General features: G+C 44.3%; 1 protein-coding gene across 1 annotated transcript in view; it reads right to left on the bottom strand.

Annotated features, from left to right (window-relative positions):
* mybpc1 (myosin binding protein C1) overlaps window positions 1-16,175 on the bottom strand; it is a 34,464-nt gene extending 18,289 nt beyond the window's left edge. The window contains 9 exon segments of the mRNA XM_053685489.1: window positions 261-371; window positions 3,437-3,478; window positions 3,892-3,933; window positions 7,162-7,212; window positions 8,315-8,398; window positions 10,573-10,812; window positions 11,871-11,939; window positions 12,777-12,794; window positions 15,964-16,175. Of these exon segments, the coding sequence (XP_053541464.1) occupies window positions 261-371; window positions 3,437-3,478; window positions 3,892-3,933; window positions 7,162-7,212; window positions 8,315-8,398; window positions 10,573-10,812; window positions 11,871-11,939; window positions 12,777-12,794; window positions 15,964-15,985 (679 nt within the window). The 5' untranslated portion in view covers window positions 15,986-16,175.
* Between the last annotated feature and the right edge of the window lie 389 nt (window positions 16,176-16,564).

The raw sequence follows: 16,564 nt of genomic DNA, 5'->3' as shown, positions 1-16,564 counted from the left end.
TGATTATGTGCCACACTAACCATGCACCCACTGACCCACTCCAAAACTGGTCTGAAAAAGCTGCTTTTATAACCAGAAAGGATACTACTAGAGATCAGGTACATAAATACAGAACAGGAGTGTCAATGTTCCTTTCTTTTCTCAGATCTTATATCTTGGCAAAACAGCTTACAGAGGCTTTATGGAGTATTTTCATGGTCACTAAAATAGTTACCCTTTGTTCTAATATAGTCGTCTTTAGAAGCGTGGCATTTACCAACCTACTCGGATGGAGCCTCCCTGGGGTTTCTCAATTAGTAAGGTAGAGAGGGGTGGATTTTCCACCTGCTTGTCAATCTCCTCAGGAGGCTGCCCATCTCCCAGGGACCATACTACAAAAACATTATTATGCAGAACATTATATTCAGCAAACCATAAATTAAAATATCTCTTCAATCACAAACAAAGACCTTCTCAATCTTGCTCACTTAACAACAAAAAAAAAAAAGCACAATCGATCAGACACACATACTCACACCAATATACAGACCCACACATACACACAGCTGCCAGCTGAGAACACTTAGCATTTAGCAACATGGAAAGCATAACGATATTAGCCACAATAATAAACCTGTGAAAAGGGGGGGAAAAGAGAAACATTATTAACACATCATGAATGTACACAGAAAAACCCGTCTAGACATCAAGTGTAACGTTTTTAAAGTCGCCCATGACATGTCCGGGTAACACACCGACACATACATACAGTTCCTTACCATCATCAAGACTTTTAAATGATATGGACATGGAAAATTGAACACACCCACAAACCTACACAAACCCGTTCCCCGCTGCGGGCAAACTGATTAATAACCGAGGACGAGCAACACGGATTGTATTTACTTCAGTATTTGATGACACAATAGCCAGGGGCAGTGAGAATCACCTGGACGCCTTCTTATGTTCGTTATGTTCATGTGCACACATGTAGAGATGTTCCAGCTGTGGTGTGATGTGATGTCTGCCTTATACAGCTTTATTGTAGATAGGGAATTTACTGTAGCAGTCCCTAAAGAAAATTCAGGATGGACAAGTTCAACGGTTCCAGATGAAGAGGTGAAGATTTTGCAGAACAACTTCCACATAAGGGCATGCATGGTACTTTTGTATGTGCTAGGTTGTAGTCCTCAGTTAGTGATTCAGTCTGAAGCCAGATCTCTCCATTTATTTCGGGAGCGCAGATCTGCTTGGGGGACGAAGCCCCCGGGGTGTTCCGAGAGCTAGGAAACAGATGGTTGGTGGTATTGCCAGCCATCTTGTGGGCACAAATAGGACTAGTTACTGAAACTTGTCCAGCAATGGAAGAATAAACAGTAGAGGAGTAAAGGAATCTAAGAAGCGGTGAGGCCAGTGATAGGACAGGGCGTCCTGTCCCAGCATTCTGTCCTTCTCTGCCAAACACAACTACTTCTGGCAATGTTCTGACTTGGCACTAGTGACCCTGTGGTTCCAGCCAGATGACTTGCTCTCAGTGAATACAGGCTGAGGAGATGCTGTGCAACACGGAAAGAGACGCCTGACCTTGAGCCACCTTGATACGCTTGATATCTGACTAAAAGTAAGCCAACATTTGGTGACTTATACAAACTGGTAAGAAGGATTTGAGGACCATCAATTCATTGGGCTTCATCAATTCCAGTTGGTTGATGTTTTCTGTCCTTTCATTTTGGCACCACACCACTGATTATTTGATCATCGGTCTCTGACGGGGTACGGTTCCCAGCCAGAATCCTTCTGCTAGGAATACCCTCCATTGCCAGCGAGCCAGTGCTTGAGCTGCTTTTCTGTCTTTGGCCAGGGAGAGGCTTTGATTGTCTAGTCATGGAAGGCAAACCTTAAGAAATATCTATGGTCTGGGGCAGTGGAAAAATTCAAATAAGCATTGTGCAGGTCCACAAACATGAACCACCTCTGTGGCTGCATGACTGTCAGAAACAGGAGGGTGCTCAGGAACTGATTCCATCAGATCTAGAGATGGATGAAAACAACCAGACTTTTTCGGAACAAGAAAGAACGCTGAATAAAACCTCATGGTGTGACCTGTGATCTTTATGCACGTTGATATTTAGCTCACAGGCCCAGGGGGATCATTGCCTCCTTTTGTCCTAGATGCACACTATCAATTTGAGGCAGCAGTCTAATGCTAGTAGACCTTGTCTGCCATCATATTACTTGGTCTGTTGTAACATATTGTTTTATGTTGTTTATATTGATTTTGTCTACTACAGTCTATACAGCACCAGGATGTGTGTATACTTTTATCTGGACAATTGACTGCTAACCAGATCTGCAAACCTTCCATGTGGAAGCAGCAGGGCTAAACATCAATCATAAAAAAAAAGAGTCACAACTCCTTCACAGACTCCACAGTGATATCAGGCTAGACCTCGGTGGCGTTTAAGCTTTCATAGTGGACGTCCGAACCAGGCTGCCCAAATCAAGACATCCCGGATTCCTGGTTGGAATGCTAGCGGCATTTCTGGGAATGTTTCACCTCAGAACCCTGGAAGAACGCAACAGTGCAAAACAAGATCTCAGCTTCTTTGTCAAAGATAACACAATAAAGTCTTTGGTGTATTTTCTTGATATGTAATGTTAAATACAACGTCACATCTAGGCAGCTCTATACAGCACGCGAATGAAAGTACTTCATTGTACCCTCCACGTGCTCTGTTGCGAATTTGAGCGATTCTCCTTCTCAATAGAGAACGGCGTCAGCCCTTTTGACAGAGTTCTCATCCTCATTAAAGAGCGGTGAATGTTTTTTTTGTTTTTTAAAAAAAAATTTCCTAAAGAGTACTTGACAGAAACATTTAGCTGTGTGCTAAGCTAGCCAGCTAGCTAACTTAGCTAATGTTAGTGATGCCAGGTTTCACTGCTCTTAAGCCACGGATAAAGATGACGACGTAAATCGAGACACAGATGTTCCGCGTTACCATACAGTCGTGTAGTAGCAGTGAGCAACGGTAGACGATTGACTGTACTTACCGTCAGTGGGAAGTTCAGTATGGATTACCCAATTGTGGCATCGTATTGCAGATGCTCTTTTTTGCTTCGGTTTCCTCACAGGACAGTACCATTCATTTCCCCATGGCTTATGAAGACGTTTATCCTGCAGAACAGCCCATGCTTTCTACAAGCAAGGTTTCTCGTCTCTCGTATGTTCCGTATAACGCTACACTGGTTTTGGTCAAAATTAGCATGGCATCATATTCCTTGTCTGGGTGTCTTTTAAACAGCCGTTTTGGGAAAATGAACCTACTAACCTTGATTGAAAGTCCGTGCTCAGCTCCAGCTCATTTCCACCGAACTCTTAGTAGTCAGTGTATTTCTATGGACTTATAAGGAAAACTTTTGAATCTATGAAGCTACAGTATCATGGCTAAAGGATTACCTGAGTCTTTCCTCTCCCTAGTTGACTCAGGGGCGCTATCATCTAAACAAAGACAGAGAAAACGTTTTACAGCATATTACAGTAAATATTACTGTAAAGCAAGGGGCAGGCACGTGTTAAGACGTGACGATCATGCAGCCACGGTGACAGGTACAGACGTTGTCAGTGGGGGAGATGCAGTCTTTGTCAGTTTGCATTCTTTGGTGCTTTGAAGGTGTATGTTTGAGTTGCTGTTTGTTTAGTTGAATTGGTTATCCAACAAACATACTTTACATTTTCAGGTTGGGTGTACAGACATTCACTGCACAAAATAAAGTCTGGGAGCTCTACGTAGCTGGGGATCGGTTACAGATACAGTGTTAAGCTAAAAACGTATTACAGATTATCTCATGTGAATTTTAATCCGATGTAAAGACAAAACCAAACAGGTATCTAGGACTAATTTAAATGCTTACTAGCTAGATCAACAGAAAGGTTCTTGTGTGTACTGCCATCCTCTGGAAAGAAAACACAGTATTAATTGACATCTCTTTCTGTTTTCACAGACAAAAAGCCTCGCTTTATTTCGTTCCTTTTCAGTTCCGCGACGTAATAATGACGTGCATCGTACCTGAGATTGTGCAAAGCACTTTATTGTCATGTAAATGTGACAAAGACATGAACATAGCATGAATAACGTTAGATATCCCTACGATGATGAAATACGCATCCCACATATAAACATGTGGATACTCGTACACATGCGTTACACATAGCCATTTGTTGTGATATGTGTACATGTGTAGACACACACAAACAAAGTGAGCATCACATCTGTATATCCTACACAGATGTGATGTCCCTTTGTACCGTATATACACAAACACCTGTACATACACCTGCTCATTCACTGTATGATGTTATCCAATCAGCCAATCGTGTGGCAGCAGCACAGTGCATAAAATCATGCAGATTTTATGCTCAAGAGCTTCGGTCAATGCTCACATCGAGCGTCAGGATGGGGAAAACGTGGGATCGCCGTGACTTTAACCGTGGCGTGGATGGACGTTGGAGAGGTTACAGGACAATGGTCGGATTGGTTTGAGCTGCCAGGAAGGATATACAGTTGTAACTCATACAGATTAATCACTCTTTACAACCGTGGTGAGGAGAAAAACATCTCAGCATGCACAACACATCGAACCTCGCGGTGGACGAGTCACAACAGCAGAAGGTTTCACTCGTGTCAGCCGAGAACAGGAATCTGAGGCTACCGTCGGCACAGGTTCACCCAAAGAAACTGGACAGTTGAATATTTCCGTCCACCACACACTCAAACCAGCCCATCTGGCACCTTCAACTGTACCACGGTTAAAGCCACAGAGATCACACGTTTTCCCCGTGTTTGATGTGAACGTTACCTGAAGCTCTTGACCTGTATCCGCATGATGTTTTGCACTGCGATGCTGCCACATGATTGACCGATTGGATAACTGCATAACTGAATAGGTGTACAGGTGTTCCTAATAAAGTGGAAGACAAGTGTGTATAACATGTCTTTTGTGGTTGTAGGAATGGCACACGTACGTGTAACAGTTAGAATTAAAGGACTTATACCACAGTGCGTTTGAATTCTCGAATCTGATCCGGTCAGAAGAGGACAGAATTCAGCACAAAGAGGAACATGAACGGCGGGTTTATACGAACTAACCACAGTCCCCGCCGAAAGTATTGGAACGACGTACATTTTCGCTATACATTGAAGACGTTTGGGTTTGAGAAAGATGAAAATGAGGTGATAAGAATTTCAGCTTTCATTTACTGATATTTAGAGCTAGACGTGTTAAACGACAGAACACGGCACCTTCTGTTTGAACTCACTCGTTTTTAAGCGATCAAAAATATTGTCTGTGACTGATAGGTGTCTCGTGCTGCCCAGGTGTGCCCTGGTAAATCGATTGCTTAAAGAATTAATAACTCTGAATGTCTACTCTTGGTTTGAGCCTTCAGTTTCTCCTGTGAAGACTGCATTTGTTGTTAAAAAGGATAAACCAACATGAAGATCAGAGCGCTGTCCATGGGAGCAAAGAGGAAAAAAATCTATCAGAGTCATTGCGCAATCATTGGGTATGTCCAATACGGCAATATGGAATGTCCTGAAAAATAAAGAAACCACTGGTGTACCATCAACCAGATATGCAAGAGGTCAGCCAAGGAAAACAACAACCGTGTGAGAGCTGTGAAGAAAAACCCAAAAACAACAGTTAGAGACATCACCAACAAGCTCCACAGGGCAGGGGAGAAGGTTTCACATTCCACCGTTCGAAGAAGACGTCGAGAGAAGGAATATACCACAAGTTGCAAACCTCTCATCAGCCGGAAGAATCAGAAGACCAGATTGGAATCCACAAAGAAATACAGAGATGCGCGACAAAAGTTCCGGAACCAAGATGAACCTCTACCAAAGTGACGGAACGGCCAAAGTGTGGAGAAAGAAACGACTTGCTCCTGATCCAGAACGTACAAGCTGATCTGTGAAACATGGTGGAGGTAGTGTCACGGCTGCTTCTGGAACATTCTCACTAGTCTTTATTGGTGATGAACTCATGATGGAGCAGCAGAATGAATTCAGAAGCTTACAGGAACATTTTGTCGACAGTTTACAGAGAAACGCGTCCGAATTAATCAGCAGGAACTTCATCATGCAGCAAGACAACGATCCAAAACACACTTCCACCTCAACACAGGACTTCATCAGGGGGGGAAAGTGGAAGGTTCTAGACTGGACCAGTCAATCACCAGACCTTCACAAACCCGACTGAGCAGCATCTCACCTCCTGAAGAGGAGACTGAAGGGAGAAACCCCCCAAACTGAACGAAGTTCCTGTAAAGTCCCAGTTTGGTGACGTCAGTGAGTCACAGTCTTGATGCAGTTTTCGCAACCAAATATTAAGTGTTCATTTTTTTCAAAAATGTTGTGTTCTGACACCAACGATACCCTGTTCTAAACTGTTTAACACATCTGGATGTAAATCTGAGGAAACGAAAGCTGGAATTCCGCTCGGTCGTCTCCTATCCGTCTTTCGATCTCGAACCCAAATGTCTTCAGTGTGTAAACGGGGAAAACAACAGAATTTCTGTTGAACCTTGCTGTTCCGATACTTTTAGAGGGGACTGTATTTTGAATACGTTATCGTTTCTATAGTAACGTGTACGACGAGTAATAATAAGCGGATTTTTAAAAAACATGCAGCAGAATAGTTGACGCGGCGATGCTTTTTGTGAGGAAGTAAGTCTCTTCCTTTAACACTTACGGAAGGAGTCTACAGTGTCAGCGCTTTGCAACACTCACGGCGCTTTGTAACGTTTCCCAGCACATGAGATTTTACGCTTTTAACGCATTTATTGTGACTACAGTGGCAGGTGAGAACAGGAGCTAACTTGTCTCGTGGACATTCAACAGCATTACGTCTTCTGTGGTATAAGCGGAATAATTTTCCCCAGACTGTCCAGTTATACGAGTGTTCTGGTACAACCGCATGCTCGGAAGTGTGTTACTCCTTACAACCGTCCATCTTTCCTCACAACTTTGCTCTGTATTTCTCCTGCTTTTCTCTTTCTGTTCAACCCAAGCTGGTCGCCGATGCGCTCCGTCACATCAGAGCTACACCAGCGCGTCTATCGTTAAATCCTCAGCAAAAAAACAGGAGACCAGAACGAGAATTGGGCCGTCATGGCCGACCAACCTGACGGGGGAGGAGGTGACGGACTGCAGGCGGTGACTTCATCATCTTTATCTGTAACAAAAGTGAAATCCACACACGCACACACGCACACGCACGCACACACACACACCCACCTGTCACTGAGTTCCACGTCCGCTAATATGTCAACACAACATGCAGGAAAAGTGCGTTGAGCATCGGGTACGCCTCGTGTTCGGCTGAATCGGGTCACGTGACAACACAGTAGCGGTGACATGGAGCGGAAACGCACGTGGCCCAGATATAGACACGATTATACAGAATGGAATGAAATCGAATGAGCTGCACGTGCGTGCGAGCGTGCCTGCGTGAAACGGGATTATAAAATGAAATGGATGTGGACGTGTGACGCAGCCATTTCGCACAAAATCACTCCCAGGTGTTTTGTTTTTGTTTTTGTTTTTTTTTTAAAACAAGCGAGCGATTTGATTGGATGCCATATGGATGAAGTCATGACAAAAGCTCTACACGTCATAGTTCACGTCTCGTACATCCAGCACGGGATTAACAACGCCATCACGCTGCAAAAACGACACGTATAAATATAGACATATTTATTTATCCAGAAGGCCACATTTAAACCTACTTCAAGACCTTCGAGCTTATTATTATTATTATTATTATTATTATCTTATTCTAACGGCAGATATTGCTTCTAGAAAGAAATCCTTCAAATGAGAGAAGATTTCAAGCTTGAAATGATGCCAAATGTCTAGAAATCAGCTGAACGATCTGATTTTCGGTCTCTTGTCATCTTAGAATAGGAAACACTTTACTGAAATCGAATATATTCTCGATATATTTACTCCATCTGAAGTCAAAGATGTCTCTCTTTTATTTGTTTTTTGTTTGTTTGTTTCCTTTATTGCTAATGCCATGCAAACTTGAACGGTGCCAGACCAGCAACTCTTCAGACATTTAAAGGCACCCCACACACACACACATGGAGAAACCTTGAATGGTGCCAGAGTCACACACACACACATATAACATCTGCCATGACGTCCCTAATGCAGCGTAACCAATAACTTTTAATGATATAATAAACACAGACTGAAGACATGAGCACGTATGGAACTGCAAACACACACAAGCACACTTAATAGATAAAAAGTATTTCGATGCAGTGTCAGACCTTTGAGGGTGGGGGGAGGAGGGGGAACCACCATGACTATCGGCACCGTATCAGCAGCCTTCACTGCATCATTCATAGGTGGTGCTGATTGGGACAAGGCTAGGGCATGTTAGTGTTCAACTCATTCTCTCTCTCTCTCTCTCTCTCTCTCTCTCACACACACACACACACACACTTAGATTCATTATAAAATTGATACATCACAAACAATATATTCATTTCGGACCATTCAAGTAGTCCATCTTGTGCATTCCTGCTAATAAGCTCTTCTTAAGCGATTATTTCGTTAGGACCCTCTCAAATCGTTTAACTGCGAATTATTACTTATTCTACAGTATGTTTCAAAATACAGCTCAAAACCAATGCCTTAACATACATGTGACTGGTCAGACGGCGTGGATTAATGACATTAGTGCAGCTGCGAAATCACAGGTTTGGATTAACACCCCGTTGGTTGAGAACCACTGCGCTACGTAATCTAACGCCTTCTTTAAGTGTGATGTATCATCGCTGATACGGTGACGTTTCCGGTGAAGTAACGATCGGTCGTCGCACCTTCTGCTTTCTCGGCAATACGACGAATTGCGTGTGTTCTTTTTGTAGTTGTCGTCGTCATTTTTCGTCTTGTTAACTTCGAGAGAGCGAAGGAACGACTGTTTATAGCTGCTATCTCGTAAACGAGAACATACACATCAACGTTAAATGTTTCATTTATTAAAGAGCAACACGGCGCACTTGGATAAAATTCATTTCATTAACGAAACATTGTAATAACTGACAAACCGATGTCGCGTAAGAGGAATAAAACACTTCGGGACATGCCGTGGTAACGAAGCGCACCCCCGTTCTCCTACAACAGCACGCGGCATAATATTTTACCCCTTACATACAGCGTAATCTGTATCCGTGACCTGACTTCCGCTTAAACGTCTCCTGAAATGTCCATTTCGTCTATAAGGTAGAGACGATTAGTTGTTCGTTCCTAAACTGGACGCAGAAAGCACAAGGCGGTGCTTACTCTTTGATCATACAGGGCTTCAGGACGTTCTGACACCAAGCCCAAGTGTCATGCAATGGAAAGCAGGTCTGCACTGGTGCAAAGTTAGATTTAGCGTGGTGACACTCATAAAGACCATATATTCGACTGAAGTGTGTTTTAGAGACCACAACAAAACAAACCAAAACAAAAAAAAAGCATTACCTTCGTGATATGATACAGAAACACTGATATGAATATTCATGACTTCCGTATTTATAAATCGGGATGGGATACTGCAATGGTTTAGTGACTGAACATGCTTAATAATATATTCATGAGCCCTTTAATGATCAAATCCGTTAGTGTGGCAGTCTGGGAAAACCCATCGCATTGCAAACAAAACTGCTGTTCGTCCAGCGAAGGCTCACGACCGTAGGTTTCAGTGTTGCGGGACGACGTTAATATAACAAGATTGTTTTGAGTGCGCATATTATTTATTCATTAAAGCGGTCATGACGTGAGGAATCAAATTCCCCTCGTTCTTTCGACATATAGGAGCTCACTGTATCCTTAAAATGTCCTGCAAGGTTCAATCCAATTCAGTTTGATCTGTGTGTGTGTGTGTGTGTGTGTTGTGGGATTTGTGACGTCACAGATATATTTACATATGACTACCTTTGCAGTGGGGCCCCGCCCACTGGTGCTCAGTCGCTGAAAACAGTCCCACACGTGTTACGTCCGCGGGCGTTGATAATTAATTCATAAGGTGAGATGTTTCTAATGTAAATATGATCAGTTCTGCTGGATGGGCGTGACTTTTAAATACTCAATACTGTGTCAGTCTGAAGGAAACTAAACACCGATATACTGTATCGTCTCCATGGCCATATATAGAATATATATTCGTAATCCTTTATGTTTATTTTGAATTAGATATCAAATGCAAACGAAATGAATACGCTTGAAGACAATCAGGGTATTGTCACCTGTCAGTACACAGCGAAAGCGAATGCGGTTTTCTACTCGTCTGTGAAATGGAGCATCGGGAACGTCTGTCGTGTGTACATGTAGTACGTTACACTTTATTCGACCTTGTGGAGGGTTTTCCCATCACTGCTGACACGGAGAACGCGGAACTCTGTTGAATGTCATGCTGATTAAGGCGAAATGATGTTTTTTAGAGAAAAGCGTGTTTTTGTTGTTGTTGTTGTTGGTGGTGAGAGCGATGTTATGTGCCATGCACCTCATGTGTTCATAGATTAACGACGGCGATACTCACCGGGGGATGGAGGGGGTTTAGGAGCCTCCTCGACCTCACATATTTGCACCATCTTAACAGGTCTTGTGGACTCTGGCGTCTCCTGTTCATGCACTACAGGCTCGGCCACTATTGGCTGTGGCTGTGAGATCTCGCTCACTATTGGCTGTTGCTCAGCAACCTCAGTCAATATTGGTTGTGGCTCTACTGCTGCAGGGGTTATTGGCTCTTGCTCTGGGTCTTTGACCACCGCTGCAGCCTCTGCACAGGCATAGCAAACACAGCCAGCTGGAGCAGCAGGCAAACATCTGGAGCCGAGCAACACAGCTGCATACCGCATGCTACGCATAGATGCAAACCGATTAGAACCAGATGTTCGATTTCCCAATCAGATTGACTTATCCAGCTAAAGATAACGAGTCTTTATTGATCACATTCTTTTCTTCGCATACACCGGCATGTCAGGAGGCTGGGGTCAGAGCGCAGGGTCGGCCATGATACAGCGCCCCCTGGTGCAGAGAGCGTTAAGGGCCTTGCTCAAGGCTCCAACAGTGGCAGCCTGGCAGCGCTGCGGCTCGAACCCCCGACCTTCTGATCACTAACCCAGAGCCTTACCCGCCAAGCCAGCACTGCCCCTGTAAGACATCCAGTTTTGGTGTCCAGATTGGTGCCTAATCTCTACTAGTTATAATATTGTGTTTTTATATTTTCTATCATATGGTTTTGAAAGAAAAAAGTAAATAAATCAACGAGCCATCCCAATTCTAACCAATGTACATCTATGACACGGTCTCCGTTAAGCAAAATAACACACACAGAGAAAGCATGGTAGTACTGTATCACACGTTTGGAATGATCCCAGTATTGTCCAATATTTATATATATTTTTTTAATGCACCCATGCTGTCTCTTGCGTGAGTTTGGAAAATATTGCTCTAACTGGTTCACACTGTAGAAGAGAAATCTTATTGCATGTACATCACCACAAAAGGCAGCAGAAGGAGAAGTAAGGACGGATCCAGGAAGCAAAGCAAGCGTAAGTGTGGAGTGCTCAGGTGGGAAACAGTGACAGGAAGGTGAGCAATGGGGTGTATCGTTGGGTTTTTGGGGGGTTTTTTTGGGTTGGGTGTGTGTGTGTGTGTGTGTGAGTGCATGCACATGGCTGTATTCCTGTCATCAGGTCAAGTTGTGCACTCAGTGATCAAGCGTTTGTGGAAAACTACACAAGATACACCCTTGCACACGTGGACGTGAGAGCGCTCAGAGTGAAGATTAAGAACGGGAGAAATGAAGGATGGGGGGGAGAAAAAAAAACCTACCTGGTGGAGACACCTCCAGGGTAACCTCAGCCGGAAGCACGGCCTCCCCGGTGCCTGCGGCAACATTCTCTGAGTGTGTGACAAACACAGCGCAAATGCAAGCACCACTTTCACAACACATCTCACGCGCTCGGTCAAAAACACGGACACACACGGACGCCAGATGCAAAGATGCAATACTACAGACACGCTGACGCTTACATGCGTACACACAGGATTTACAGAGATGAGCAAGACACAACAGCTTTCAGTATACCGCATACACACACACACACACACACACACACACACACACGTAATATCTGGAAATCTGAAATTCATCAAGAGTTTGTTCTTTTCTACTTCGGTCATGTGGCAGAAGAGACTAAGATCTCGTTTTCCAGAACCTCATTACAACATTCAATCAAAAGATCAAGTGGAAAGGTCACTGAGGTCTAAGGGTAGATGCAAGACGGCTACATTTCGGGCATTATATCCACTCCTGCCAAATGATTCGAAATATCTATTGACCGCAGCATCTGAAATTTCATCAGCTGATCATTAGTCTGTCCTCAAGCTGGGACAGAAGGACAAAAGTGTGTTAAGGCCTTGAAACCGTTGACACTGTGGTGTCACGAGCTCCAACTGGGCTTCGGATTGGCCGTCAAACACCAGCTCTAAAAGCACTTTATAAAGAGGATGCTCCGATCAGCTGTGTGACCATACATTTATCAGTACAAATCTCTCCGTCTTGGATCTTCATCCGTAAACCAAAAGAGCAGAAAAGTAACACCGAGTAAAGTGACGTAAACCCCCGAACGTCGAGGTACGGCCATCTCTGTCTGCCCGGATCATCTTAACAAAAGAGTCTCAAGAGTATTTAGTATTTGGAGCTCTTATACAACAGTACAAACGTTCATTACTCACCTTCAGGCTGACCATCGACTGTAAAAAAGAAAAGAAAAGAAAGGGAAAGATCGTGAATGGAGAATCGTTCATTTCTATGGCATGCTGTATATATCCATCATCTCAATGTGATTACGCAATGTTTCTTTTTTAATCATAATCGAGTCGCTTTAACAACATGTGGTGATCATCAGCGAGAATCACACCGAGCACCAGGGAACCTGTTCAGAACAGAACAGGGTATTTCCAGGAAATGAATCATTGGGTTAGCGCTGCAGAGTGAGGCTAGCACGACGCGTTTACCGACACGGGTTAACGAACCCACACGTATTGCGCATTTTCATTCGTAAAAGTTCGAGTTAAACCCACGGTGTCGTTAATACATTAGCAGAACAGGTCACATGGCGGAACGCCTGACTCCTCCTACACCAGACGAAAGACACCTTTGTGGTTTTATAAATTTAAAAGGTTCTTAATAACATTTTCCGCGGTGTTTTAGAACCGGTGTAAGCTCCTGTCAGAACCCCTGGGAGCACCGGTTTATAGACTGCTGGAGATGGTATGTATGAGATGTATATCGCATGATGTCAATATTGACTTCTGAGCCACCGTTATGGTTCTCCCTCGCCCGCGCCCCCGTTAATCGGCCAGTCTCCTATGAGTACTGGGAGGACGCCAGGTGGTTGCGGTGCCTAGAGGAATCACAGAGATCAGCTGTTCCATTTCTGTCCCCTTGTCGACTCAAAGACCATGTGAAAACTGCTGCTTTGAACCAGCCAGGAGAGACACCGGTGCTTCGTTCCCCTTTTAGCCATTGGGTATTTCTGACGTTTTGCAGCTTCCTGCTTGTCGCCTTGATCCGTCTTTCACGGAACGCTTCGTCATTCCTCTTCTCTTTCATTATAAATGCAAGCGAACGCAGTGGCTTTTCTTTGTTGTATTCCATGGGGGCACTTTTGTAAAATTCGAATAGCTATAGAGGTTCCCCCACATCCTTCCCTTCGACGCACCGTATATTCTTCTGCCACTGATATGTCACACATCTCTCTTTTGGAAGCCAGAGTTCAGCTTTGGTTGTGATATGGCTCGCTGCCCAGACTCCCTCTTGTCTCTTCAGGCAAGAATGTAACTGATGGGGCAGGTGTGCTCAGCTGTCACTGCTCCTTGTTGTGTGGACAGACAGGCTCATGCTGATGCACACCGGACCCAACTGCTGTCCCCCGTCTCACACGCTTTTATATAAACCATCGCATGTGGATCCGACTTACTAAAGAGCGTTTTCATCCGCACGCTGTTTTCAGCCGTGATTGACGCTACATGAAGCGAAGGTCAGAATGAAAATCATATGAGCGGAAAGAAAATAGGATTTCTGGAGGAGAAGGCAATGCAGAGTATGGGAAACTAAACCGGGATTGGAAAGAGCTCTCTCATGTCTCTCAAAATGTTTTGAATGTGTTTATGCAATTTATGTCGTGATGACAAAGTATGGCATGAGATGGATGATGCAATCTTTGGCAGGGATGAACAGCTGACTGTAAATAAACGGAGGTGTAGACGCGGGCTTTCCCTGATCCGGAGGTCTCGGAGGTTAGACGATGCCCACGACGAGAGCTGTCCATGCGCACGTCTTTCACGAAACACTGCCGTCATGTTTGACTATTTCGATCGCTATTGTTTCCTGCGTCTCTAACGCACGTGATGCTCGCATGTAACCTGTCATCCATCCTGAGAACACCGCAGGAGACAAAGTTCAAATAGGCAAGAGCTCAGGATTCCTAGCATGGTATAGGCATGGAGTAATTGAAGAAGAGTAAAAGATCTAAAGAGAGAAATAGATTATGAGTGTGTGTGTGTGTGATAGAGAGAGAGAGAGAGAGAGAGAGGAATAGGGATTAAAAGTCTGCTCATTCTGAACTATTCCCGGGTCTAGGAATCCAGTTCCCGAGGGTCCTGTGCCCATCCTGCCTTTTAGAGCTCCTGCAATTTGGATCAACCTAAATGCTCTCTCCTTCAGCTGCCCTCTATATTTATGAGAACGAAACGTTTTATTATTATTATTATTATTATTTAATTCTTTATAAACAACCCTGGCCATTGACTCAGCCAAGCGCTGTCGCTGAGCAAGTCAAGCGTGTAAGATGGACAGCTCTCCTAGCTGAAATGCTATCACAATTCCATGCTATCTCGAGTTCACCTGTGCACTTTCAGTCTTTTAGTCACGATACAAGCTCTTTGCACAGACTCTGCACACGTGCAGACATGGCGCTGGTGATTTTGGCACCTAACCCTAACCCTAACCCTCTCTTTCCATCATGTAATCCTCATTATCCCGAGATGGAAGGAGCCGTTTGGGAGCGTTACCTCAACTGGAAAGTATCGCGAGCAGATCACAGCAGGAAAATGTGACAACCTGACAGGAACGGAAATCATTCGTACCGTTGGTTGCTTATTACGGGTGACAAATTTGTGAAAGATTTCATGCATGGAGATCAAACAGACGGGGGAAAATAAAGGCTTATAGGGCCCCGTGGGTATGTTGGACTAAACAGATCAGTAAGGAAATAAAACTCGGCCCTGTATTAATCCTATATTTACTGCCATGATGTTATGTTCTGTTACTTCTCCCCAACAACGTCCACATAATCACCCCTGACATATCCATCCCATCCCCCGAGCACCTGCTTGGCCTTCTTGAAACCTGCCCGGTTTGCCAGCATGTCCTCATCCATCATGGAAGAAAATGCTGGAAACCCTGCCTCCTTCTACAGGCTTGGGACTCACCACCATTCCAGGATCGCCTCCACCTTCCTAATAACCTTGACCGCAGCCTATCCATCAACCGTGCGCTCACAACAATAACAGTGCCTCGGAGTAATACAATAACAACGCCAAAGTCACTTTCTGAATTCCAGAGGGTTGATCTGAAAGCTCTGGATGGTGCTAGGATCACTTCGAACGTATCGTTTACACACGGACGTAGAGGTTAGAAAGAAAAAAATCGAAAGAAAAAGGGGACACGATGATCACATTATGCGATGATGCAATATTTCTTGACTGTACAATATATGGAAGAGTAGTCTTCAGAGACACTGTGATATTTATCTCAATACTTTATTAAGGTTCTTTATTTGCTGCTAAATATGTGTGTGTGTGTGTGTGTGTGTGTGTTTTGAGTCGTGGCGTGTCGCCTACACTGCGTCACTCATACCTTTCTTTGTGGGCTCAGGCATCTTGAGTTGTGTTCCACTAGACGTGTCACCAGATGAGAGCCCTCTGCCCTGAGTTAATGTCGGGGATCGGAGATGGCACCCAGGTCCTTCACCCTGCAGACTGTGAGGAGGACGAAAAGATGAAGAATGCCTCAGGTGGGAGCCGAGCTAACGACGAGTGGTGACAGAAGAAGTGGCAGAACTGAGGGAGACAGACTAAGTGGGTTTATATAGCACTGGCCTGGGCCACTCCTCTATCTGTTTGATCATGACGCCAAAAAGCATCTGAGTCCCCTCTCACCCCCCCTTACAACAGTTTAGGGGATTAAGGGTGGCTTTTACTCCCATCCCCTTCATGCCGCTGCTGAGGGATGACAGGAGCCTGACAAGCGAGGCTTGAACTCCAATAAAACTGTTCAAAATGCAGATCGAGTCCCAGATCAAAACATTTTGGGGAAACAATTATACTGGGAAAAAAATCTCACCATCGCGAGGACATCATGAATTCTTCAGAACTGCTCCGTGCTTAAATATTCGTTTTATTGTCAGTCTGGAATCTTGATACGCTTTATAGTCCTTGATACGCTTTATAGTCCTTAT

The sequence above is a fragment of the Ictalurus punctatus genome, chromosome 14 (assembly GCF_001660625.3).
Source record: "Ictalurus punctatus breed USDA103 chromosome 14, Coco_2.0, whole genome shotgun sequence".
Taxonomy (NCBI): Eukaryota; Metazoa; Chordata; class Actinopteri; order Siluriformes; family Ictaluridae; genus Ictalurus; species Ictalurus punctatus.
Note: the sequence above shows the minus strand (reverse complement) of the source record. Positions and strands in the feature narration are given on the sequence as shown.